At 37.3% G+C, this 26176-nt stretch overlaps 13 protein-coding genes and 2 non-coding genes across 15 annotated transcripts; 7 read left to right on the top strand and 8 right to left on the bottom strand.

Annotated features, from left to right (window-relative positions):
* Positions 1 to 402: 402 nt before the first annotated feature.
* On the bottom strand, positions 403 to 2232 carry NCAS0A02770 (FMN-dependent alpha-hydroxy acid dehydrogenase; the record flags this gene model as incomplete). Its single annotated transcript, XM_003673178.1, has 1 exon — positions 403 to 2232. One exon carries the CDS (start codon positions 2230 to 2232, stop codon positions 403 to 405), a length of 1830 nt encoding a protein of 609 aa, XP_003673226.1.
* A 440-nt stretch (positions 2233 to 2672) lies between these two features.
* On the top strand, positions 2673 to 2746 carry NCAS0Atrna4N. The gene has a single exon. It is a non-coding gene; the product is annotated as a tRNA-Asn (tRNA).
* Positions 2747 to 2908: 162 nt separating this feature from the next.
* On the bottom strand, positions 2909 to 3511 carry YKT6 (palmitoyltransferase YKT6; the record flags this gene model as incomplete). The annotated part of the gene is made up of 1 exon (XM_003673177.1): positions 2909 to 3511. One exon carries the CDS (start codon positions 3509 to 3511, stop codon positions 2909 to 2911), a length of 603 nt encoding a protein of 200 aa, XP_003673225.1.
* A 269-nt stretch (positions 3512 to 3780) lies between these two features.
* Positions 3781 to 5664, top strand: MIA40 (Mia40p; the record flags this gene model as incomplete). Its single annotated transcript, XM_003673176.1, has 1 exon — positions 3781 to 5664. The coding sequence occupies one exon, from the start codon at positions 3781 to 3783 to the stop codon at positions 5662 to 5664; it is 1884 nt and encodes a 627-aa protein (XP_003673224.1).
* Positions 5665 to 5812: 148 nt separating this feature from the next.
* On the bottom strand, positions 5813 to 7210 carry MST1 (threonine--tRNA ligase MST1; the record flags this gene model as incomplete). Its single annotated transcript, XM_003673175.1, has 1 exon — positions 5813 to 7210. One exon carries the CDS (start codon positions 7208 to 7210, stop codon positions 5813 to 5815), a length of 1398 nt encoding a protein of 465 aa, XP_003673223.1.
* Positions 7211 to 7664: 454 nt separating this feature from the next.
* SDS22 (type 1 protein phosphatase-activating protein SDS22) lies at positions 7665 to 8726 on the bottom strand (the record flags this gene model as incomplete). The annotated part of the gene is made up of 1 exon (XM_003673174.1): positions 7665 to 8726. The coding sequence occupies one exon, from the start codon at positions 8724 to 8726 to the stop codon at positions 7665 to 7667; it is 1062 nt and encodes a 353-aa protein (XP_003673222.1).
* Positions 8727 to 9142: 416 nt separating this feature from the next.
* On the top strand, positions 9143 to 10933 carry DPH2 (2-(3-amino-3-carboxypropyl)histidine synthase; the record flags this gene model as incomplete). Its single annotated transcript, XM_003673173.1, has 1 exon — positions 9143 to 10933. The coding sequence occupies one exon, from the start codon at positions 9143 to 9145 to the stop codon at positions 10931 to 10933; it is 1791 nt and encodes a 596-aa protein (XP_003673221.1).
* Positions 10934 to 11174: 241 nt separating this feature from the next.
* Positions 11175 to 11805, top strand: CNB1 (calcineurin regulatory subunit B; the record flags this gene model as incomplete). Its single annotated transcript, XM_003673172.1, has 2 exons — positions 11175 to 11226; positions 11330 to 11805. 2 exons carry the CDS (start codon positions 11175 to 11177, stop codon positions 11803 to 11805), a joined length of 528 nt encoding a protein of 175 aa, XP_003673220.1.
* A 1293-nt stretch (positions 11806 to 13098) lies between these two features.
* Positions 13099 to 14313, bottom strand: NCAS0A02700 (uncharacterized protein; the record flags this gene model as incomplete). Its single annotated transcript, XM_003673171.1, has 1 exon — positions 13099 to 14313. One exon carries the CDS (start codon positions 14311 to 14313, stop codon positions 13099 to 13101), a length of 1215 nt encoding a protein of 404 aa, XP_003673219.1.
* Positions 14314 to 15565: 1252 nt separating this feature from the next.
* Positions 15566 to 15649, top strand: NCAS0Atrna11L. Its single transcript has one exon. It is a non-coding gene; the product is annotated as a tRNA-Leu (tRNA).
* Positions 15650 to 15846: 197 nt separating this feature from the next.
* On the top strand, positions 15847 to 17148 carry HYM1 (Hym1p; the record flags this gene model as incomplete). The annotated part of the gene is made up of 1 exon (XM_003673170.1): positions 15847 to 17148. The coding sequence occupies one exon, from the start codon at positions 15847 to 15849 to the stop codon at positions 17146 to 17148; it is 1302 nt and encodes a 433-aa protein (XP_003673218.1).
* A 338-nt stretch (positions 17149 to 17486) lies between these two features.
* Positions 17487 to 20144, bottom strand: PXA2 (ATP-binding cassette long-chain fatty acid transporter PXA2; the record flags this gene model as incomplete). Its single annotated transcript, XM_003673169.1, has 1 exon — positions 17487 to 20144. One exon carries the CDS (start codon positions 20142 to 20144, stop codon positions 17487 to 17489), a length of 2658 nt encoding a protein of 885 aa, XP_003673217.1.
* Positions 20145 to 20397: 253 nt separating this feature from the next.
* FAT3 (Fat3p) lies at positions 20398 to 22572 on the bottom strand (the record flags this gene model as incomplete). The annotated part of the gene is made up of 1 exon (XM_003673168.1): positions 20398 to 22572. One exon carries the CDS (start codon positions 22570 to 22572, stop codon positions 20398 to 20400), a length of 2175 nt encoding a protein of 724 aa, XP_003673216.1.
* A 510-nt stretch (positions 22573 to 23082) lies between these two features.
* MTR2 (Mtr2p) lies at positions 23083 to 23601 on the bottom strand (the record flags this gene model as incomplete). The annotated part of the gene is made up of 1 exon (XM_003673167.1): positions 23083 to 23601. One exon carries the CDS (start codon positions 23599 to 23601, stop codon positions 23083 to 23085), a length of 519 nt encoding a protein of 172 aa, XP_003673215.1.
* Positions 23602 to 24239: 638 nt separating this feature from the next.
* On the top strand, positions 24240 to 26021 carry ASH1 (DNA-binding transcription repressor ASH1; the record flags this gene model as incomplete). The annotated part of the gene is made up of 1 exon (XM_003673166.1): positions 24240 to 26021. One exon carries the CDS (start codon positions 24240 to 24242, stop codon positions 26019 to 26021), a length of 1782 nt encoding a protein of 593 aa, XP_003673214.1.
* Between the last annotated feature and the right edge of the window lie 155 nt (positions 26022 to 26176).

Genomic DNA, 26176 nt, shown 5'->3' with positions numbered 1-26176 from the left:
ACTAAGTCTGCGTTATCTTGGTAACAGCAAGCACATCTTCAACTCCTACCTTTTGCTTCAGGTTGTTTAAATACATGCGTGTAGTCTACATGGGCTACTATTCATAAACCCGATTGATTACAAGTTGTGGAAATAATCACCCCACGCAGTGATCTTCACAGATCCTGGCATTGCTTCAAAAGACCGCAACAGACAAATGAACCAATCTCTGGAACAGAAACAGGGACGTGGGGGGAGGGTATTATCCTCGAGTTCGGGTTCTCGAGGAATTCCTATTCAATTCCGTTCCGAACGGCCATATCGGCGCTGTCAGACTTCGGCCGAAGGACTGTGTTAGCGCCTCCATTTAGACTACAAAAACTAAACCAATTGATTTGATGAATTGCATAGAAAGGTATGTAATCACTCACCGTCTAGGAATTTTATATACGTTGGGTTCTGGTAGAGATTGTCGAAGAGAATATCATGAGGGAGATTAGCTGATCTAATTTTCAAACTTGAGGTGTCTAGTAATTCGGGAGTAAGTTCCTTAATGGAAGTGACACCTAATAACTTCATAGACATTTCTATTTCCTTCTTCAATATGTCAATTGCCCTCTCAACTCCATCTTTACCGTAGCATGAATTTGAATATAAGAATGGTCTTCCCAATCCCACACCCTTAGCGCCTAAACATAAGGCTTTGATGACATCTGTCCCACGACGAACACCGCCGTCAATAAATAATTCTAGTTTACCCTCTAGATTTCTTTCTTTCAAAATAGGGACTGTTTCCGCCAGAACTTCAATCGGTGGTCTTGAATAGTCAAGTTGTCTACCGCCATGGTTTGAAAGCACGACACCCTCAACGCCAAGCTCAGCTGCCTTGATCACATCTTCCGAACGTTGTACTCCCTTAATGACTACAGGTAATTTTGTCCATTTTTTCAGTTCTCTAATATCGTTCCATGTCAAAGAGGGGTCTATAAATTTGGACAGAGTTCTAGATGCACCAGCAGTAACATCTGCAGTTTCCTCCTCCTCTTTGTCATTGTTCACTACCGCATCCATACGAGTCTTCATAATTTTTGCACCTTGAGTAGAATTGGAGAATTTAATCTTTAAATCCTTTTCTCTAGTTCCCATATATGGAGCATCCACAGTAACAAATAATGCCTTGACACCCAATTCCTCCACATGCTTGATCATTTCTTTTGTAATATTTCTATCAGAATTCACATAAACTTGGTACCATTGAATTTGATCTTTTGAAGGAGCCGCATTCACAACTTCATCCACGGAACATGAAGCCAAAGTGGATATCATTTGTACAACCTTGGTATCACCTTGACCACAACCTCTAGCAATATCCATTTCGCCACCTTCAGGGTTCCCCAATTTACATAGAGCAGTCGCAGTTGCGTAAAAGGGGACATCTACTATAGAACCCAACATTTCAGTCTTCAAGTCCACCTGAGAAACATCCACTAACACTTTGGGTTTAAAAAAAATTCTATTATATGCTGAATGATTTTCCCTGTAACTTATTTCATCATCAGAACCAGAAGAATAATAAGCCCAGGCTTGGTTGGAAAGAATCTTTGAGGCGATCATCTCAAAATCGTAAAGGTTGATGATGGATTCTAATGGTGGCAATTTGTTCCTTAACTTCAATTTTCTTGCAATATCCTCCTTGGACTCACCAGGGGTATATGGATCACATATTAGTTCTTTGGGCATTGTACCTTGTAGGGGACCCAAATAACATTCTGGTGGTAGAAATCTTTCAATGGCATTTGGAGCATGTAATGGGTTGAATATTGCACTGACATCCTTACCAGCATTCAATTTGATAATGTCTGAACCACCTGGATGGATGGACATGAATGAAGTCAGGTCATATACCTGACCATTGATTACTATCCAGCAATCATTTTCGGAATTATGTTTGGTGACTTCGTCGGTTGAGATGGGCGACTTGGTCGATGATAATTCCAGTTTCACATCGTTTTGTATATTTGTTGTGTGGTATTGATTGATTAATAATGTGAGGACTGTTGCGAAGGGAATACCCCAGAGAAAAGTTTGCTCATATTTCCTCTTATAAAATGCTTTGTAGTATTCTTCTACAGTTCTGAAAGACTGTGTTTGTTTCCTTGAATAATTTCTTGATGGACTGATGCATGTTTTTCTAAAATTGGACAATAACCTTTTTGGAAGTTTAAGCTTGGACGTCTTGATGAAGAGGAGCATGTTTAACTATATTGCCATTGTATAATCATCACGACATTTCAAAGTATACGATAGTATGTGATATATATAAGAGAAAGAGTCTTGGCAAGAAATTCTCCAATATAGGAGAAACCATTCGATCAGGAAAAGTAGTGTCAAGAAAGAGGATTGCGGCAGAATGGAACTTGAGCCTTATAGATTGTGTCATTGTAGCAGCCAATAACGAGACAAAGTCCGATAATATTAAGATGAAACGCCGTGGATGTGCGGAACACGTCATTTTCACGAATGAGTTGGAGACTCAGTTTATTTTTATACAGTGGAGGTAAAGTTTCATTAGAATGATGCTCTTGTTCGACCAATGAACTTGTTCATATGGTTTAGTTAATAGTTGAAGATGTTTTAGGATTTGCAACTGTCGTTATGGAGGGCACTATTTTCTGAAAAAAAAGAAAAAATAAGACTCCATGGCCAAGCTGGTTAAGGCGTGCGACTGTTAATCGCAAGATCGTGAGTTCAATCCTCACTGGGGTCGATATTTTTTTTATTTGATTTACTTCATTGCAATACGAGATGTGTTAACAATGTTTGGTTATTTATTAAATGATGATAGCAATATGGAAACAAAGGATTAACTTAAAATATATATATTAAAATGAAAATGAGTAACGGCGATTGCTTGTGAATGGGTAGATCGCTACATTATAGTACAACATGAATTTGTCTTCTTAGCTTGCTTGTAAAACATCTTAGAACTTGCAGTTAATGACTCAGATTTATCCACTAGGTTGTCTAATTTCTCTCCTCTCTGTAGGACATTTTCAATAGTTTTATGCAAAACAATTTTAGTCTCATCTAGTTCTTGTTGCACTTTCATAATGGCATCTGCTTGTGATGGGTCCTGGTATTTGCTAATATAGGTGTCCAACTCCTTCATCTTCAAAGAATCATTCGTCTCCGTAACATTCTCCCACTCCTGTGGTGTATGTGCGACTAAATATTCATCCAATATTTTATTTAGTAGAGTATAAGCTGGTCTCACAGGATATTCTTTATCAGTGATCAATACACCACAAATCCCCTCCGCTCTGGCATAAACGTGACCAATGTACTCCCCCTCCTCTATACTTTGTCTCTGACCTGCAGCAGTCCTCGAAGCAACAGTTTCCGCAAAGAAGGTCATAAATTGGCCCACACTACCTCTTTCAAAGAACCCAAATTGGGACAAATCTTTTACCTCACTCAACTCCAATGCCTTTTCTCCCTCATTACGGAAGACACCAATGTAATATATTTTCATCTTAACAAGTTACAGCACCTTCTTATGGATCAAATACGGTCGAACTGATCAATATCCTCTTCTTCAGGCATCCATCCATGAATTGTCCATTTTCCATTTGAACAGAACATGGAAAAATGAGAGACACAAATGCCGGGTCACCCCATTCTGGAATAGCGCACATAGATCAACTTGGAAGAACCTTTAATAAGCCAAAACCATAGCTAAGATCCAACGATAAGAACAACTCATTGAGTCTATCTGCTGCTACAATTATCCCACAGTACTTAATGTTGGGTCGCCTTATTAGCAGGAATGGGGGATCCATATGGAAATCACGCTACCTTCTCTCTCAACGAACGTGTCGCCCTCGCTTAATTAACTCACTGGGTCGTTATCGCTACTCATCGTCGTATTCTTTCAAAGACCCTAGTAGAATTCCACCTCTGACTGTTGCTTTGATAGTTACAGTGTCCGTCATTTATTGGATTAGCCCCAAGAAGAATCGTAAGGTTGAACCGTTGAAAGTTGAAAATGTTGCAATTACCCCAATCGGCGTGAAGGATCAAGATGGACCAATATTGGAATCATTACCAGGACCGGAGCAAGAATTGGCTGAACCTGAAGAGCATAAAATAGAATCTGTAACTCAAGACATTGCTGAACCTGAAGAGCATGAGGAAGAATCCATTATTCGAGAGGTGGAAGTTGTACCACAATCAGAGTATGAACCTCAGTCAACGCTTACAACTCAGGACGAAATAAAAATGGAACCTCTAACTGAAACTATTAGTGATGCTGAAACGGATATACTATCATCATCAACAACAACAAATACTGATGATTCAAACTTCATGGAATCTATGGAGGATGTCAACCTGATTCTTTCCACGACGCTGGATGAAGATGAAACTGAAACAATACATAGGGATGTTAATGAATTGGATGATTTTCTGAAGGCAGACAATAAGTTTAATGAAGAAGTTCATAAAGAGAAGCCGAGTAAAGTTTTCTCCAACCTAGAAGAATTTGAGACAAACTATCCCGCTGAGAAAACTACTACGAAACCATGTCCATTACATCATGATAATGATGATTCTGATGCCGGATTCCATTTGGAAGAAATTAACATGCCCGGTGATATAACCATATTGAACCCACATGGTAATGAATTACATGATACAAAGCACCTAATAAAGCATAAAAAAGAACAACCGACCTCTGAAACGGAAGCAGACACGTTTGAAAATCCACAAGCGGATGACTTGTTGGAAAATTCTGGTTCTTCACATTTTGAAGAAATTATTATACCTGGTGATATAACTATTTTAAACACCGAAGATTTGCCCGTACCTGATGAAATCCTCAAGAATAGCAATAACTCTGAGGGAAAGACAATAAAATCCAAAGACAAATCATTTGTTGATAAGTATACACCTGAAGATGAAATAAAGGATGATGCAACTGCTTTGAAAACGGGAGAACAATCTATAATTGATGTAAGCTCTCCAGATCTTGAAGAAACTGAGGCAACTAAAATAACCCCAGAAGACAGCTCTGTTATTACTCATCATGCGCATGACCTTGGCATGATAGATATTGAATCTAATGAATTTGATGAGGGAATGCTCTTAAGAGAAGGTGAACTTCCCACTTTAACTAAAATTTATGATAAGGAAACAATTCACACTGAAGCAACAGACAAATCTTCCGGTGCAAAAAATACCCTTCCTAAGGGATTGGAAGAACAATTAAAAGATGAACCTCTCGAAGAACCTCTCGGGGACATATCTACCACTGGCAATATAGCAGAGCGTATAGTTGAGAAAGAAGAACAAGAGTTAACTTCCAAGGAAACTGAAGCTAAAGAAGAAGGTGCATATAATCCGGATACTGGAGAAATTAACTGGGATTGTCCCTGTCTTGGGGGAATGGCACATGGACCTTGCGGTGAAGAGTTTAAGATAGCATTCGCATGTTTTGTGTACTCTGAAAAGGAACCAAAAGGAGTAGATTGTATTGAAAAATTTCAATTCATGCAAGACTGTTTTAAAAAATATCCAGAACAGTATTCTGAACAATTGGATTCAAATAATAATAGCAATGCAGACGATGGTGATAATCTTGATGTCGCCCAGGGATCGCCTGAAGTAACTCCAATCAATAACGAATAGTAGGGAAACGGAAGTGAATCTTTAAAAATAACTGCATGTAAATATTTCATTATGACTTTTATTTTTTTATATCTGAATATTTATTAATTTCTTTAACGTTAACGTTACTTCTTAAAAATTTTTATTGACAAGATTACTTTTAAGAGTCCTATTTATAAGTCTGTTCTAATTGGCAAAACATATTGAATATTTCATCTTCGGTAAGGTGCTGTATATTTTTTCTATCCTCCCTTGAACGTATGCTAAATGTTTTTGTTGACACTTCATTCTCTCCCACAATTATTAAGTATGAGTAATTCTTAATAATCGCGTCTTTAATTCTATATCCCAGTGGCTCAGCTCTTTCATCAATATCAACGTTAAAATGGAAGCTATTCATTGGTATTGGAGCTATATCTACATTCGAATCTTTAATTTCTTCTGTACCTCTTAACTTATTTAAAAGATTTCTAGATGCCTGTATTTGATCTGTCTCCTTTGTGTTAATCGGTATAATCACTGCCTGATATGGGTTTAACCAAAAGGGCCATTTCCCCAAGTTTTGGTCAATCAGCAAACCAAGAAATCTTTCCACAGAACCAAAGACAGCTCTGTGAATCATAATGGGTCTTTTGAAGGTATTATCCATAGCTTTATATTTTAAATTAAACCGCTCTGGTAAGTTAAAATCCAATTGAATTGTGGCGACTTGATGCTCTTTACCCTTGTGATCTTTAATCATTATGTCCAATTTGGGACCATAGAATGCACCATCACCTTCATTTAGATTCCATGATTTTCCTGAGTCTTGTAAAATCCTCTTCAACACATCTTCAGCATGGTCCCAGGTAGGTAGATCCCCAATAAAATGATCCTTGGGTCTCGTTGATAAATTTATGGTGTACCCCTTTGATAATTTAAACACTTTAATGTAGCATAAATCAATAAATTTCAAACAGTTTAAAATTTCTTGAGATACCTGTTCTGGAGTGCAAAAAATATGACCATCATCTTGATGGAATTTCCTCAGTCTTGTCAACCCAGTTAATGCACCAGATGCTTCATTTCTGTGTAAGGGAGAGAAATCTGAGAACCTTAGTGGTAATTCTTGATATGAATGATCGTTCTTAGCGTACATTATACAATGGCCCGGGCAATTCATCGGTTTTAAACCGTACGTCTCCTTTTGGATATCCTGTCCTTCAACACGAAACATATCTTTTTGATAGTTATCCCAATGGCCTGATTTCTCCCACAGGGATTTCTTATATATTAATGGAGTAATTACTTCTTGGAATCCAAATTTTGGATTTAACTGCTGTAATCTCATAAACTGGGTCAGTTTATTGAAAATCTTGGTACCATTAGGTAAAAAGAATATGGAACCAGGTGAAATGGGATCTGTAGTAAATAGTTTTTGCCTATTAGATATTTCTTGAGACACAGTTGCAGTTAGTATATTTTTAATTTCTGAGGGGGGTGGAGGGCCAGACTCGTTTGAACAGTAGTATCTGGGCCTTAAATTTCGCAGTTGACACAGTAGTATCGTCGTGTTAGGCTTGAGCATGTTGAAAGCTGGCAGATGTTGACTTTCTTCTCGAGAATCGGTTACAGTTGTTTTCTAATAGTCGTTGTAATTGACCATAATAGATCTGGATGAAATTTCTGGAGACCGAAAAAGCATGGAAATATGTCACACGAGAAGAGCAATTCGTAATGAATAAAAATAAATGAACTGAAACATATATAAGGCAAGGTTACATTGTTTTTTTCCCAAGTTAAACTTTATTAAAAAGTGGGACTTTTAGGTGCAGTTTAACGAAAAGAGTGAGAAAGAGTCCTTACTTATATTACATATGAGTAATTATACTTTATACGTAAGTTCCGGTATTAATGCATACCAAACTCATTGATAGTTAAAATTATATATATAAACGTCAGATTTAAGCATCTCTTGTTCACGTAGAATACATTCTTCTAGTATATAGTTTTCATAGGTGTGGATATTTTATATGAAATAATTAACCACGAATAAAGGTTGCATCAATCTTCTGGAGTGATGGGCCCAAACTTAACATCAGTTTTCTTCTATACGCAGTTTCATTGTTTAATTGAATTGGGTTCCCTTCTAGGTAGATAGTTTCAAATTTCGTTAGCCCACCCAATTCTTCCCCTAAAGATTGGAATGATTGATCGACTTGATTGAATGAACACCAAAGATCAGTTAATTCAGTCAAATGACTGACATTTTCAATCTTTGTAATTCTGTTCGAAGTGATATCTAACATTGTTAATTTCTTATTATTTTCCAGTCCTTCAATTTTAGTTAGGAAGTTATTGGAGACGTATAATTCTTCCAGATTGGTTAACTCTTCCAAACCTTCAATCTTTTTCAACCTATTGGCTTGAATAGATAAGATCTTTAAGTTCTTCAATGGATTCAAATTAATCAATTTAGGGATAGCATTTTTACCCAACCATAGCTCTTGTAAATTTTCCAATCCATCAAATGCATGAGGCTCCAATGCTTGTATTCTGTTTCCTCCTAATTCCAAGTTCTTCAATTTCTTTAAAGTAGATAGATTCTCGATCTTAGAAATCTTATTCTGAACAAAATATAGATTTTCCAATTCATATAATTTATCTATATTCTTAATATTTTTAATCTTATTGAAAGATAGATCCAAATTCTTCAAATGAACCAACTTATTTACATTACTCGAGATATGCTTGATACGATTATCGTAAAGATCCAAATCAATGAAGGTATCATATGGTAGCACTTCCACCTCGGTGATACTTTCAATGAGGTTCTGTCTCAGACAAAGAGCAGTCAGTTTCTTGAATCTGTACAAATTCAAGGCTTCTAACGATGTAATCTTCAAATGGATCAAGTCAATCACCTCTGTGTCGTCTGGCAAGTCGGTAGTTAGATCAGCATCAGCGGTAAGGAAATCTGGATGTGGGTCCTCCGTGATTTGCATTCCCTTGAGGGATTCCGATGTGTTGGTGATAGGTGACATTTCCATGCCAGGGGTTACTTCTTCCTGGGTGTCTTTGGGGGAGTCGTGGTTGTCAGTCATCAATTGCGGTTCGTTGGTAGGTGGATTCCTTGCCGTTATGATCTCTTTAATGGCTCCTATCCAGTGTTGTTTTGTAAGAGGAAGAACCTGTTTTACAAGGATCAAGAAGAATTGAGTGCGCGCAAGATTCTTTGCATTGTGTAACCCATTGAGCCAACAATACAAGAGCAGTGGAGAGCTATCTATTCATGGAAGCGTAAGTGACGCTCAATAATAACATACTAGTAGTTTGTACCATTACTGGTCAGTTTGGATATCTAGGACCTGCTATTCTACTATCTTCCTTTGAGTGGCACCCCCAAAAAAAGTTTCAAGGCGATGAGATCTTCTTCGACAATCGCTGACAAATTTTGGTCACTTCTTCAGGCTTAACAACATTGAATACAACAGGGAAGTACCAACAAGCTCCATCTACAATGTCCCAGGACCCAATATCTGCTGCCACTCAAGTTCCAGAGACTTCTCCTGAGCCAGAAATCGAAACAAACACTGACATCAAAGTTTTACCAGTGCCCGTGGCACTCTCTACTGTGCAAACGGATCAAGAGTTCTCTTTTCAGAAATACAGTTCTTTAAGGCAAGAGCGTGAGTTTTATCTGGGTCCTCACTCTAATCAAGAGGAATTAGAATCCAAAATCAGTCAATACTACGCTCTTGATGAACTCATTGGATTTTTGAAAGCCTCTTCTTACAAAAATATCACTTTACAATTTCCTGACGCATTAATTAAGGATTCCAGTATCATTACCAGGCTGCTACAAGTTCGTATTGATGAGTTGCATTTGGAAACGCCACCAAGGTTTTGGGTCCTTGCAGATACAGCATATAGTGCCTGTTGTGTAGATGAAGTTGCCGCTGAACATGTAAATTCTGATTTGGTCGTCCATTTTGGAGATGCTTGTTTAAATGCTATCCAGAAATTACCCGTGGTTTATTCATTGGGTAGACCTCATTTGGACTTAACCCCAATCGTGGAAAGCTTCAAGAGGGAATTCCCTGATAAGAGTGCTAAAGTCTGTTTGATGACTAACGCTCCCTATACATTACATATGAAACCTTTATTTGACCGCTTGACGAAAGTGGAAGGTTATTCTAATCTGCTATACTCTCAGATCAATACTGCTCTCGCTGAAGGTGATTCTCAAATTCTTGGTGTTGAGCATTCCATGGAAGCTGTTGGCGATGATAAATTGGTATTCACATTAGGTAACAGACGATTATATTCTTTGTCCTCTTCCATAGAGGAAAGTCCAATTAAAGATGTTGCGACGTTACAATCAGATTATTCATTATTTCATATTACTATCCCACAGGACCCTCATCTATTATATCTAACCACTACATTCCAATCGGTAACATTATTCGATATCAAAGATCAAACCATAGTTACTGGACCCTTTCCATCCATGATGAAACGTTACAAGTTCATGAGTGTGGCAAGAACCGCAGGTTGTATCGGGATCCTAGTCAACACTTTATCCTTAAGGAACACAAAGGAAACCATAAACAAACTTGCCACATTGATTAAATCTGTCGGTAAAAAACATTATCTATTCGTTGTTGGGAAACCTAATGTAGCCAAATTGGCTAATTTTGAAACCATAGACGTTTGGTGTATCCTTGGTTGCTCTCAATCCGGTATAATTATCGATCAAATGAATGAGTTTTATAAACCTATTGTCACTCCTTATGAATTAACTATGGCATTACAGGACGAAGTTACTTGGACTGGGAAATGGATCACTGATTTCCAAGTCGCTTTGGATGAAATAGAAAAGACTTTGGATAGTAATGGGAATGAAATAAACGAGGAATCGGGTGATTTGACAATGAAGAATCCAACGGGTGAATCAGAAGCGCCTGAATTTGACGTAGTAACCGGTAAATATGTAAGCAACTCAAGACCATTAAGAACTTTAGATCATTTAGAATTGGAAGGACCTTCAGCATTTACCACCATAAAGGATGCAAATGGTAATTTAATACACAAACCTAGAGGTGGTGCTGTGATTAAGGGTACTGTTTCTACATCAGTGTCCCATCTACAATCTCGTCATTGGCAAGGGTTGGGGAGTGATTTTAAGGACCAAGATCATTATGAAGATGATGGGGCCACTGTAGAAATGGGTATCTCTGGTGTCGCAAGGGGCTACCAATTCGATCGTTCTGATGCGAATGACAAAGAAAGAGAGGAAGGGAATAAATAAATAAATATATGTGCTTTTCTCTATTTTCATTATCCAGGTATTTATTGTTGAATTCAACAGCTCATCTAATATATGTATATAAATTGTTTTCATTGGTTTTAAATAATTAATTTTATGACGCGATTAAATAAATATTTCATTGTTCTAAACAACTTGAAATAAAAAACTGGATGATGTTACAAGTTAACGTACCTCTGAAATAATAGTTCAAACGCTAAGCAAGCTACAAGAACCGTAAATAATGGGTGCTGCTCCTTCTAGAATAGTGGACAATCTACTCGAGGATACAAACTGTACGTATATCTATTGAATTACCAGGAAATCCACTCCTGCTCCTTAGAATGACTCCATAGAGCGCAATTTACTAACTTCTAAGAATACTACTAATAATTAAAGTTGATAGGGATGAAATCGAACGATTAAGGAAAAGATTTATGAAATTGGATAGAGATAGTTCAGGTTCCATAGATAAAAATGAATTTATGAGTATCCCTGGTGTTTCAGCAAATCCACTAGCTGGACGTATAATGGAAGTATTTGATGCTGATAATAGTGGTGATGTCGATTTCCAAGAGTTTATTACAGGTTTATCTATATTTAGTGGGAGAGGAAGTAAGAATGAGAAATTAAAATTCGCTTTCAAGATATATGATATAGATAAAGATGGATTAATATCTAACGGGGAACTATTTATTGTACTAAAGATTATGGTTGGGTCAAATCTAAATGATGAGCAGTTGCAACAAATTGTAGACAGAACTATAATGGAGAACGATTTGGATGGAGATGGACATCTAAGCTTTGAAGAGTTTAAAAGTGCCATTGAGACTACAGAGGTGGCTAAGAGCCTGACTCTTGAGTACGATGTATAAAAAGTGATGGATTGGCATTCGAACTGCTTCAAGAAATTGTTATACGTTGTATAAGTCACTCATCTTGAAAACAAACTAATATATAAACCGACACGTTAAAAAAATATCTAAATATTTCTTTTTTTAAGAGGTGTAGGGACCTTAGCTAAATAAGAATGTCTAGAATAGACATTCCCTTTGCAATATATTTAAATACTGACTTCTTAACAGGGAAAGTTTTTTTTGTTATGTAGCGTGGATGAATGTCTTCTAAGACAACCAGTTTTTGTTGAAAATGTACCTAAAAGCAACCAAGTAATTTTAAATAAAATAGAGCTTTATTCTCAAGATTAATTCACAATTTAAAACATAAAAGGGTTTTTATTTATTTTTTACGATGTATATCTAAAGAATTGAAGTTCATAATTTTAAGAAAAATAAAAGATAAAACTTTCTCACATAAACACAGCATTAGCTTGATTATTATCAACAAAGTTAACGTTAAAGAGAACACCGGTAACTCCAAGGTAAACAAAAAAATGGTCTTCAGTGGCTACATAATCAATATTTTTTAAAACAAAATTGCGACATTGCTTTTTGCTGGAACCGAATATTCTACAAGATGGATATAGGATACGTCTATCAAAGAGCAAGTTGTTCCACAAAGAATGAAAAAGAACAATATAGAATATGATCAAAAAGAAAAGAATAATTTTAGAGTTTGACAAAAAAGTTATAGAACATTCTAGAAAATTCTATGATCAGAATAGGCTTATCCGACGACGTCTGAATATCTCTGGTTTCTATGTGAAGAAAATATTTCTACCCAAAGAGAAAACTATATAAAGGGTAAGAAATGTTAGAAAGAATGTATTGGTTAAATATTAGTTTAGATATTATATATTTTATTATATAGAAAAAACCACGAAGAAAATATTGTATATTAATAATAAAAATGACTGAACAAAGTAACCCTACCATTGGTCTACAAGACAAGGAACACAAATCTTATCACTTTTAAATAGTGATTGTATGTGGAGCTCAGTCAAAACAATAATGTAATGGTAGTTCGATAAAAAGTTGTAATTTAAACAGACTCATTCCCTAAGTATAAAGCCAAAAAAGAATATAAGAACGTAGTAGATAACTATATACTTAAATGAAAGTCCTTGCATTTGCCTAAAGAGACTTTTTTTCCTATTACCTGACTTGAATCAGTCAAGGTGTAACACAAAAAATATTCTTCGATCACGAATGAAACGTTTGATCCAGTTTATTCCAGAATAAGTACCCTGAGTTTTCTTCATTGAGACTCTAAAATGACGGTATCGTATCAATGGAAGAAACCGAACTATCCCTTGAGTTATGCGCATCCGGCATAGCACAATTCTCCTTGGAATCACCTTTTCTGGCTATTTTGATCAGATCTAATTTAGCATCCTTACTTACAAACCTAAAATAAATATTTTTTTCCTGTGGGTTTTCTATGAACTCAAATTTTTGCAAAGTCTCAAAGCAATTTCTTGCGTCATTAGTGAAGATTGCATTCAGCATAAATGTGATGCTTCCCAGTATAATAATTGCGACCAATAAATACCTTTCCTGTCCTTCCTGGTGGTAGTCATAGGAGTGCAATTGCCAAACAATATCGGTATCGATTTTATTTACCACTCTTGAGACTTCTAGTGCCGTGGGAGCCCCAAGTCCCTCCTTTAAGTCGAAATAAATGTTATAAATCATATTGGCACATATAAACTCGCTTCTGGAGTGATTAAATCCAATAAAAAAAACGGGCGGGATCAAATCCATGTAACCTTCAAAAAAATCATAATGGATACTTGGCTGATCATTTTCCTCATCGTAACTGGGCTCACATTCAAGCTTCTTTAGAGAAAGGTGCCTTGTTTCCGCCAAAAGGACATCACGAACTTTAGAGCTACCTCCATACTTCTCCACCAAAGGCTGTAAGTTTGCAGAGTTGAGTTGATGATTTTCCTGTCCAAACATAATCAAAGATGGTGTTTGAGAAGCATAGGGTCCACGGATAATAAGGACCGGTTTCCTCTTTGTGGAGGAGGATGTGTCAGTGTTGGGTACGGAAGGTTCAGCGGGAGAATCGTTTGGAATAAATGCAAACTCACCTAATGCCTTCATGTCATGACATATATTGGTGAGTATTGGATTGGATGAAACAGTACATTTATAATAATCGTTGAATAGCCAGGTCCCTTCTTGTATTTTAGTTACCAATTGAGGTTCATTATAATTTTCGTCAAATACCCTTCTAACCTCTTTCTCTACTTTCTCTTCTAAAGTGTCTTCCCTTTCAAAAATATCATCCTCTTCCTCTTCCAGTTCTTTTTTTTCCCCCTCATCAGTGGCAGAGTTTGCAAAGATACCGGCTAAGTATTGCCAGAAAGAGCCCGATTGAGAAGCCATGAATATAATGTGATCGGTGCTTTGGATGCTTGTTAGTTGGGTTAGAATATTGGAAATAAATGTTGTATTCGTAAAGGTCAAACATACCATTCATTATATTAAGCTGACAATGCCATTACCCGGGGAGTGCGCCGCACCGAAATTATCTTAGTGTATAACCTCATCTCGGCGTTTATGTGCTTATCATGTTTCTATTCGTATTCATTTTCATTAGCCAATCGTTCGTGAACCTCTTTTTCATTTACAAAAGTAATGTAAAATATGAGCTTCGTGAGAGTGATCTTTTAAAACTAATTATAGTTAGACTTGATAACTACGAATCTATTGGTCTTCTAAATAATAATAACTAATATAAACTAATCTACAATAATGGGCATAAAATAAAATATATACATTTAGTTCTACTTTTCTCTTCCTTTTATACTTTTGCTTTTCCTCTGTCACTTCTTATCTCTTCAACTCACTGCTACTAGACTTCCCCTCTTTCCTTCTACGGTTATCTTACCGTTTAATACTTTTCTCATTAAACACTCGCACAACTGTTCATTCTAAGTTTCACTTCTTCATCATATTTTCTTACTAACATAGTGTTTCACATTTCTTCATTTCTTTTCCCGAATAGGTAAACTTATTAATAATTTAGATTTAACACACCGTTCCAGAGGTCATGACCCTCAGTGACAACAGGACATTCTAAAACTCTGTACGACTTGATTAGGGAACACTAATCGGAACGCTCGAGAAAACTCGTATAGCTTGACTGCCGAAATACATGGCCAGCCGGAACATAGAGATGCCTGTTAATAAAAATCCAATAAACTAATCATCAACGTTTGTTGGTAAACATAATATCATAAATCATCAACCTTAGTTGGTACACATAATAAAATCAAACATCAACCTTAGTTGGTACACATAGTAAAATCAAACATCAACATTCGTTGGTAATCATAAATAATTCAAATAAATCGGTTATCTTACAGTTGTATTGTTTGAGCACTGAAACAAGAGGATATCTGGTAGAAGATGATAGGCAATATGAAACGTGTCAAACATGCTATGCTCGACGAGATGAAAAAGAGAAGAAAGTTATGTACATTAGATAAGAACTAATCATTATGATTGCATTTGTAGAATAGATTTAAAAGGATATAGATTATTATTATAATAAAGATTAACCTTTACTTTTGACAACCAGTTATCATTGCCTTATTGAAAAGCCAAGATAATATATATATCAATAAAAGCCTCCTGAAGCCTTTGAAATATATATCCAAAAAAATAAAGAAAGATCATAAACAAATAACCGGTCTAATCATTACACAGTAAATAAAATTAGTATGGAGGGTTGGCCGAGTGGTCTAAGGCGGCAGACTTAAGATCTGTTGGACGGTTGTCCGCGCGAGTTCGAACCTCGCATCCTTCATTATTTTTACCCTTTTATCAGAGCAATTTTTTTATGCTTAACACAAAAGATCGAACAGATATGAATACGATTTGAACACTGTACTAAGCTGACGATTAAACAAAAGAAAGATCTTAGGTTCATAACTTGTAACCTACGTTTACCCCAATTGTATCTGTGCACTTACCGCTAGAATAGATTAGTCAATCTACTGAATAATGTTCAAGAAATATAAAAACCAGGACCTGGATGTGGGATTTTGGTGGAAGAAATCACCAAAGACGCCCTCCGATTACGTTAAGTTGCTAACCGAACAACTAACTAAGATATCGTCCTTATCTTCCGCAACAGATGTGAAAAAGAAAGGTCAAGAAGATTGTTCCAAGTATTTAATTGGATTAAAACACTTTATATTAGGTGATACCGAACCGCGTCCCACCACAGAAGCCATTGATGAGCTGTATATGGCCATACTCCGCAGTGATCTGTTTTTTCATCTATTATCCCATTTCCAAGATCTGGAATTTGAGGCTAGAAAAGAAGTTATGCTTATCTTTGCAATTTGTTTGAATTATTCTAAAGATAATAAATTAGTGGCGGTTGATTACTTTATATCTCAACCAAGAACAATCAATTTAATGTTGAGAACAGTGGAATTATCACTACAGCAAAATGGGTCACAAGATATATTCTTAGTTACAGGGAACATGATATTAGAATGTATCAAATATGAACAATTGTGTAGAATTATCTTAAAGGATCCTCAATTATGGAAATTTTTTGATTTTGCCAGACTGGCAAATTTCGAAATGAGTACTGAATCTTTACAAATAATAAATTCTGCCTTTACTACTCATGTGAAACTAGTTGCCAAGGAATTCTTCATTAATTCAAATAATGTTGCGAAATTTATCAAATACATCAATAGATTAATGACTCATGGAAGTTATGTGACGAAAAGACAAAGTACAAAACTACTAGCTTCTTTAGTAGTTATGAGATCTCAGAACTTACTTATGAACGCATATATAAACCAACCAGAAAATCTAAAAATTATAATGACTTTAATGACAGATAAATCCAAAAATTTGCAGTTTGACGCATTCAATATATTTAAAGTTATGATGGCCAATCCAAAGAAACAAAAACCGATCCAAGACATACTAATGAAAAATAGAGAAAAATTGTTAATGTATTTTGAAACTTTTGGTCTAGACATTCAGGATCCAATGTTTATGAATGAAAGGGCGTTTATTATCCAAGAAATTGAAAATATACCAAGACTGGTCCAATCTTCAAATAGCGAGAATAATACTATTAATGCTAGTAATGGCGGTATTGGTAATAATTCCAATAATGGGTCAAATCTTTCTAGTTCCATGAATAATATCAATAATACGAGTTCATCTCCAGCAAAATATAGCATGACTGCCTCGACAGAGACGACTCCAGGAGCACTAAGTAAAACGAACAGCAGCCACAGTAACCATCGCTTACCAGGGTTCCAAGAAATGAAGTAGATATATAAAGTTTATCAAAGCACACTTCTTTTCCCCTTTTAATTAGGTCGCATTTCTCATATTATTCTTATTCATAATCATTTTATAAACGTATAGTTTTTACATGAACAGTCATCCATTTTTTTTCATTTTCTACTATTTCCTTATAAATCATCAAGGTAAAACTAATTTGTGATATTATGCTATCATTCTTGACTAAGTTATGTATTAAATATTATCCAAAAAAACTTTTCTTAGTTTCTGACTAGTCACAATCTCCAAATCAGTATTAGTATGAATAACATGAAAGATATTATTGAGACCTCACCCATCACAGCTACACTGAATTCTATGAATTGCTACTTTTTATTCTTATTAGGCAAATTTCTATCAAATTTACTAGGTTCTCTCTCCTTTTGCTTTCTTGAATTTTTTGTCATGGGGGAGATGGTATCTTCTCCATTGTTCTTGGAAACAGTAATAAGTTTTTTCGATAGTGGTCTATTTGAATTATCCAAACTAGTTGATACTAAACCCTTCACCTTTGTTTTTGGATGTGGTGTACCACTTCTTGAACGTGCTTTTCCTTCTAACATATTCAATTCACTTTGTGATTTACGGATAATGTTTGACGTTCTTGCCAACTGAAGGTCATTCAATTTCTTTCTCCAAATGGGAACATTCTGATCTAATAATGAATTCAACTCTCTTAATTTTTCTTCAGCTTGCAATCTTTTTGAAGGATCGAAATGACCAAACTGATAACCACCTTTACCATCAAATTTCAATAAATAATTATGGAAATGCCATAAACTGGTTCTGTGACACACTGAAATCAAAGATATTCCCAAATCTTGAGCAATTTGGTACATTTTTTGTTCCATTTCAGGTGATACTGCCGATGTGCATTCATCTAATACGGCGAATCTTGGTTTATGATAATACATTCTTGCCATGGCTAATCTTTGTTGGACACCAATAGATAGTTCTTCGGACCAATTTCTTCTAATATTAAAAGCGTCTCTAATATCGATCATTAATGGTTCAATGGACAAAGAATTAGAACCGGTATCATTGTCTACATCATCATCTTCAAAGTCTTCCTTTTTATAACTCTTTAATAGTCCAGAAAATGCTCCTTTCTTAGAGAGTTGGGATGTTTTTTTTGTGATTGACCTTTGTGCTAACAATAATGACATATTTTCCGTCACTAAATCTTCTAGCTCTAAGAATTCCAAGATTTTTGTCAATTCTTGATCACCTTTTTCATAATCACCTTGGAACTTCTCTTCAAATTGCTCAATGGTATCTGGATAAATGACCTGTTCTCTAAATGTGGATCTATTTCCCATGTAAGGTTTCTGTGGGAGATAAAATATAGCACATTCATTTTCAGCTGTAGTTCTATTGGGCATTATCAATTTTGTTTGTACTCCAGATTTCTCACTTTTCCTTATGGGCCATAAACCTCCCAATAAACGGAACAGTGATGATTTCCCACATCCATTGGGTCCAATGATTAACAAGTGATCACCATGTTTCAATTCAAAATTTAGTTCCTCAACCAATACTTGGTTTGCAGGGGTAATGAGCGGCACGTTTTCAAATTTGATTAAAGAGTCATTGTATTCGATGACATTATTTTCTTCATGCATTTGCTGTTGCTTTGGTGCCAAATTTGCATCTAATAAATCGTTGAACCTATTCAATCTTAAGCCAACACCACGAAGTTGTTGAATGTTTTTCTTTAATTCCACGAATCTACCAATGGAACTGGAAGCAATTAATAAAAGTCTTCTATTGGTGATAAAATCTGCAGTAGTATCTGATTCATCCACTCCCTTAGTAGTCAATGCCTTTGTAGTATCCTTAAAGAAAATTGGTATGGAACAAAGAACTAGTCCAGCCGCACCCCAAGTGTATTTTATAATGAAAGTGGTTGCCAAATCATACAATGCTCTTGCTTTAATTTCTCTATTTAAGAATAATACCAATTGATAGAATGAGTAATCCAAATTAGTCAATTCTCTATTTTGTCCTCTTAACAGTGCAATTTCTTCATTATTGGAATGGACGTTGGAATGTAATGATCTGAACCAACTTTCCAATGATGCTCTCTTCATTGTCAATTTAGTAAAATTTGGTTGGAACAATTTCAAGATTGAATTGGAAATGTAAACTATCAATCCCAGAGCCAATGTCCCCTCTCCCATCATATTTGTGCTTGAAGTTAATAATTTAAAGGAACAAAGTAAAAGATCCAACATTGGCTTCAATAATTGGTTCAAAAGGACAGAAGTGTTTGTAGAGAAAGTATAGATATCCTTTGTTAAATTATCTTGAATTTCAGATGTTGAACCTGTGGATGCAGCGACTGCGTAGAAAGTGTGATGATTAGACAAATATTTATCCAAGAGGAAAGTGGAAATTCTTCTATTGATTGTCACTGAGCATAATTTGGTCATGTAATTTATCAACGAGTTAATAATACTTGCAGGTATACCGAGGACCATCCATTGACCTAGTAAAATTCTTAAAAATTTGGGGTATTGAGCCTTCACCAATGATGAAACCAATTTCCCGTCCAATGTAGCCACATGCAATGAAAGGAAAGTTCTTATTACAAGTAAAGTTGCCTGTGTGAGGAAAAGAATGGCACATTTCTTATCACGAACAATGAGTTTCCATAAGAAATCAGTTTTTTGGTGTAACTTGTCATTGTCCTTGGGGGCGGGGGAGTCCGCGACTGTCATTTGCTGCTGTTGTTTCTGCGGCGGCGTAGATGAAGTAGTAGTGATGCTTTTCAAGTCTTCCATGGGTTCCAACGTAGCATCATCATCCTGTTCATCCTGTGCCCTTTCTGGTTTCTTCTTGTCTCTTTGTCTCTTGGCGTTGCTGTTGCTGCTAGTGCCTCCACTATTGGCATTGTAGACAGTTGTGAAAAGAAGTACGATGTAGGAGGACCTTAGGATGCTGAGCCGGTGCTTTTGGTAGAAGGATGTTATCGGGGACGACATAGTGCTTCTTGTTTGTTTGTTTGTCTTGGTGAGTTGGAGTGCATTGTCCCTTATGATGAATGAATGGTCTTTATATATAGTCAGTTTGTATAGGGCGGCTAATTTCCCCGACTAATAACGAGTGCGGCGTTAATGAGAAAAAGTCCGAAATGATAAATTAGAAAAGCAAATAAATTAAACAAAATTAAACAAAGTTAGACAAAATAAATGAATAAATAAAGGGGGATATGGTATACATTAGGTTCATTTCGTTTCATGCGACGACGGTCTTCTCGTTGGTGTCCTCTTCAGTGTTACTGGAGCTGCTGGGCAATGATTCACTTGCCAATGCAGTGACAGCAGTGGTAGTAGCGGTCAAATCTGTAGTAGCCATGACCAACTTTTCTCCACTGGTATTCTTGTCCACGAATTCTCCTCCATCTTCGACATCTGATACTGTGCTCTTTTGATGTAGTAGTCCCATAGCGTATCTCATCTTCCAACATGCCCATAATAATAAAGTTGCAGCAATGACCGCTAGAGCAAATGCTGTCCAAACCAATCCGAAATATGCAGATCCACCTTTAAACACGACACCATAGTTATCGTGATGAGTCCCTGATTTGATGATTTGTACCACGACTGTGAGGACGGTGGCACCCAAACCTGCGAATAGGGCAACACTTAGATATAGTAGAAGGGTGGAAAGCCAAGTAATCTTGCTAATGACTAATCTTGTGACAAACATTAGTACGAAGGTGATGACTAAAGTGAAGAAACTAAAGATGATTGCTAATAAATTCATTGCCAAAGTTGCCTTTATGGAAGGTACGTATTCGTGTTCTCTGTCTTGTAATTTCCCATCAAGATGTAATTTATCTGCTGTGATGTTTAATGCTTGCAAATATGGTCTGAATTCTGAATCCATTAAACTTGCGTAGACTATGGCTCTGAAATCCATGTTTTGGACGGCATGTGGTGCTGTGCATGATATGATCTCGTTATTGATGTCTGCCTTACATAGAGAGAAGATGGATAGACGGAAATGGATGGGGATTCCCAAGAATGTCAACAATTCAGGGGTCATTGCTACTAATTGTGGTTCTGAAATGATTTGTACTGATTGTGCATCGTCAAGGATGGAGATGATGGGGACAAAAGTGGATGGATTCTCTTGGGCCCATGAAGTTAGGGTCACCAAGGAGGAGAAAGTAGTTTCTGGATCAGAAGATGCACTCAATAGATTGAATAACGAGGGGATATATTGAATGGTAGTACTGTTTGGAGTTAACCCTTGATTCAATTGAGATAGGATGCTTATGGTAGAATTTTGATCAGAACTTGCCTCGAGCATTTGTTGCAATGCATCCAATTGTTGATTCGACTTGGTAACGTTGGGTACTAGAGCTAAACTTTGTACTGATCTTAATACCATTGGTGGATCAGAAGTATGAACCAATAAATTAGTCAATTGTACGAATGATTTCTTGGCAGTTTCCGAAGTTGTTATATTTTGTTCAATTAAATCAGAAAGAATGGAAAGCGTATCATTTGGTTGATTGGTTGATTGTAATAAGATTCTTACAGCATCCAACGAGGATTTCATATTATCAGGGACGGCAGCGGATAAAGAATTGAAAGTGGAATTCAAATTTGAATCAGAACTACCCAATGCTCTTTGCAAAGTTTCAATGAGACTGGTAGCCAAGGACGATGCGATTGGTGGATCAGCGGACATTAATTCTTGCAAAGCGAATAAAGTTGCCGTGTTATTATTTGTATCTTGGAAGATTTGGAAAACGGGCAACATCTTTGCCTTATCAGCCATGGACAACCCATTCAAGACTTGCAAAGATTCTGTGGAGTTCAATGGATCATCAGAATCCTGCAATAGAGCCATGACAATTTGTGTAGAGTTATCATGTTGAGCGATAGTCTCGTTCATGGATTCAATGGATGGTAACACCAAAGCGCTTAAACCTTGTAGCATTTGATTAGGATCCGATGCATCATGTACCAGCCCATTCATGGCCACCAATTCCTTTGTATTTTCCGTAGGATTACCACTAATGGCCAAGGGAGCCAAATCGGTCAGGGAAAGCATAGTTGACGAGACATTTTCGGCATTAGACAAGATAGTCATCAATGGCGTCAAAGCGGGAGTATCAGCGATGGCCTTTAGCGAGCCGAAAATGCCTTCCAAAGTTGTGTTTGGGGCGGTTAAAGCGGTACCGAGAATAGTCAAGATGGGGCCGATTTGAGGAATGACCTTGGTAACTTTAATGTGGGAGATGTCTGCATCTCCGATGTAGATGTTGGTCAATGGTTTATAGTTTGCAGTGGACCCTGCAGTAGCGACGATGATCAATATGAACGTAGTGAATGTGAAGAGAGCACATATCGATAGTAGGAGGGTTTTCCCTCGGAAGTATTCCTGGTTGGCGTTCATGGCGGTAGAATTGAGTGGTTCTGTTGGTGGATTGGGGCAGCAGACAAGAGGGAACGCCCGACACAAGACAGGACAAGACACAGGGAAGTGAAATGGGGCCCTATATATACGGGGAGGGCCCAATTGAGGACCGCGATGGCAGATAACCCTCAACCAACCATCACGGTTGTCTTGTTGTTGTGCTGTCGGAGTGAGTGAGAGGACTACCCCAAGTTGTCGTTGCCAGTTGTCTTGTTGGGGAATGGGATGGCACAATGGAGCGCCCCAGGAACCGTTGGGGAAAGGGCTGACGCCACGGGAAACGCGCTCCGCTCACTAAGCAGGAACAGGAAAGCGTCGGCCGGCCCAGTCCAACAATTTCCAACAACTTCGATCTTGAAAGAGGAGAGGCCAGTCGTCCATCCATGTCGAATCGTGTATTGCTTATGTACTCGTCACTCTAGCTCTAGTTCTAGTTCTAGTTCTACACTCCTCTATAAACCGGATTTTAAACACTCTATACTAGCGGCCTCATTGGACCCTCATCAGCGAGTCCTCGGGCCTGTACACCATATTGTAGTTGAAGCACGATATCACGCCGTTGAAATCGTTGCGGAAGATCCGGTCGTCTATGACCAACTGCATCGAAACTCCAAAGTAAGATCCGTAGATCGGTCTGCCCCTCCCGCTGCTCGCAGGTGCGCCCTTGTCCAACAACGAGTCCTGCCCCATCTTGTCCCTCCCGCTCTCATCAAAACGCACTTTACTGTTTATATTCACAACCATCGTGCCGGAGCCAGGGATCACTTGGAAATCAACACTGTTCAATGCGTGTTGTGTCTGCACCACTCCCTCCTGCCACATTTGCAAGAATTGCATCGGTTGTGCAAACGGGGTCGCATTGAATATGATCTTACAATTCGTACCATTGAATAATTGCAAGAACGAATTTAGTTTGGAGGGATCCGTCTCATCGAGATGCGCTAGAATCTTCTTGATGAAAAGTTGTAATATCTCAGGTTGGTGCGAAGTATTGGTCATGGAATTCATTGTCCTTGCAGCGTGGCCTTGTTTGTTCCATTGCTATTCATCACAATCCTATTTCTCAATTTTTCATCGTTAACGTTAACACCATAGATTTTTTTTTTCGCTCGGCAACTCCGGGTAAGACCTACGTTACTGAATATGTACGTTTCACGATAAAGATAGACAGCACTGCCAACATATGGCAGGATATATTCTATTATTACACACTTGATCATTCATTTACATGATCCAACCATAAACAAAACCGCAATTCTTCCTTCACGCATCCACTGAGTAATTATTGGAACCAGCCATCGCGCCAATAGTTTACGCGCAGAGAAAGAAAATGTCAGCATCGCAAACGTCAAAGACCAGCAAAATTATATTCAATTAAGCTGGTCTTTGCTTGCTTAATGACGTGCATTACACATGTCCCCTTCTGGTAATACTTCTTTACCTGATTCGATCCGATCCGATCTGATCTGATCTAACTTGATCCACTTCTATCTTTATCACAGATAATTAACCCAGCAATATCCTTTCTCCCGTCCTCATATATATATATATATATATGTACATACATTATTTCAAAACCACTACTACTGCCAAATACTAAAGTCACATAACAAAATTATTGCATAAATTCGTACATTCATCTAGGAATGTCAGCAACTTCCATTAAGAATTATTCATACAATAATAACAACAACAGCAACAACAACAGCAACAACAGCACTACAAATCCTCGTTCCAAACTATTCTTCGATGACTTATTACTACCATCGTTAGGTCCCACCAATAATCACACTCATTCAGCCCCAATTCTACCATCCATTCTATTGAATAACAACCCAACAGAATGTACATTGAACATCTTACTACAGAAAAAGGCAAACACCGCACCAGCATCACCAACACATTACCCATCTTCTCATTTCCACTTCCATCAGAAAAATAACAGCTATTCCACCATCACACCTCAGGCATCACCAATATTCGAAAAGAGTCAATTAACATCCTCCTCATCCTCATCCCAATTTAGACCGTATTCTTTACCTTCACCATTCAATAATACTTCCAAATCACCCATTTCTCCACCAATTCATCTACTTGATCGTCTCCCCAAATTAACGCCAACCACATCCAACACATCCCACATTACTTTGACACCGTTGAGACACTTACAATTATTACCAGATCCAAGAATTCAAGAAAATTCCTACCATTATCCAGACACATCAGAACCAACACCATATTGGAAGGATAACATAATAACATGGTGCAAGGAGAAAAACTACCAGGAATATAAACATATAATGAATCAGAAGGGGTCCACCCCCCGTATGATGAAATTATCCTCCATATTGGAACCCAAAGATCAATTCCAAAATTTATCTAATAACAGTTGGCATTATACGACACCTGTCACACCACCAATGAGTCCACAACATAACTCTCCCAATTTGGTACATGAATCATCTTATTTGAGAAGTAGACAAACCTCAATGGCATCGGATGAAACTGATGATGAAAGTGTGGCAAGTGAAGAAGAACAAGCAGAGGTGCAAACAGCCATTGAGTTCACTCCATTTATAAGTGAAAAATTAGTACAAACAATAAAGAAACAAAAATTAATTTCCAATCGTCATAAGAAGACTAACAGTTTTAAAGCATTAGAAGTGAAAAGGTTATTGGACAATAGAGACATTCTTTCCATTAATTCCAAATCGAAAACACCAAGGACTCATCGCATTTCCAAGAGACATTCCATTGGTGCAGCTGCAAATAACCTAGTGAAAAGGATTGATTATCAAAATGGGATCACTTCAGCCAGATCTAGTAGCAATTCCACTACTCCAACAAGTTCAGGTCATACGACTCCCAGATCACAATCACCTAAACGTTCACGTTCTTCCTCCCCGCATAAATCCGCCAAATACTATAAATTTGCAGTGGATGCATTTTCCCCATCATCAACACTATCCACACCTTCTTCCAGGTCCAGATCTAGATCCAGATCTTCTTCCCCCTCTCGTAGTCTCCATTTAAAGACACCAACGCAAAACGAGAACAGAAGTGTGACAACGACTATTCGCAATAGTTCACCAACGAAGAAATCAAGAAGAAGATCATCCGGTACAACACGTCATCATCATCATACCATTCAAAGAAAATGTGTCTCCTGCCACAGCAGCGATTCGCCATGCTGGAGACCATCCTGGTCCAAGATGAAATATGACCAATTGTGTAACTCGTGTGGGTTGAGGTTCAAGAAGACACACACTAGATGCCTCAACGAATCCTGTTTGAAGATCCCTACCAAGGGTGAACTAAGCATCATGAAGGCCAACGGCATGGAGACCCAGTACGTGGAAGCAAGAAAGGCCTCAGTGGAGGGTTACAGATGTCTGTTCTGCAACTACATCACCGAGACCACTGTATAGACAACCGGCTAAATATCATTTCATATAATATAATATAATACATTCAGTAATTAATTTGTGACATGTTGCTATTAACCGAAAGAAAAAAACGGAGAAAAGATGCGGCGATGAGGAAGGAAAATGCTCAAAAAAAAATTTGCGTCTATAAAAACAAT

The sequence above is a fragment of the Naumovozyma castellii genome, chromosome 1 (assembly GCF_000237345.1).
Source record: "Naumovozyma castellii chromosome 1, complete genome".
Taxonomy (NCBI): domain Eukaryota; kingdom Fungi; phylum Ascomycota; class Saccharomycetes; order Saccharomycetales; family Saccharomycetaceae; genus Naumovozyma; species Naumovozyma castellii.
The sequence above is the reverse complement of the archived record's forward strand: the minus strand, read 5'-3'. Positions and strand labels throughout refer to the sequence as shown.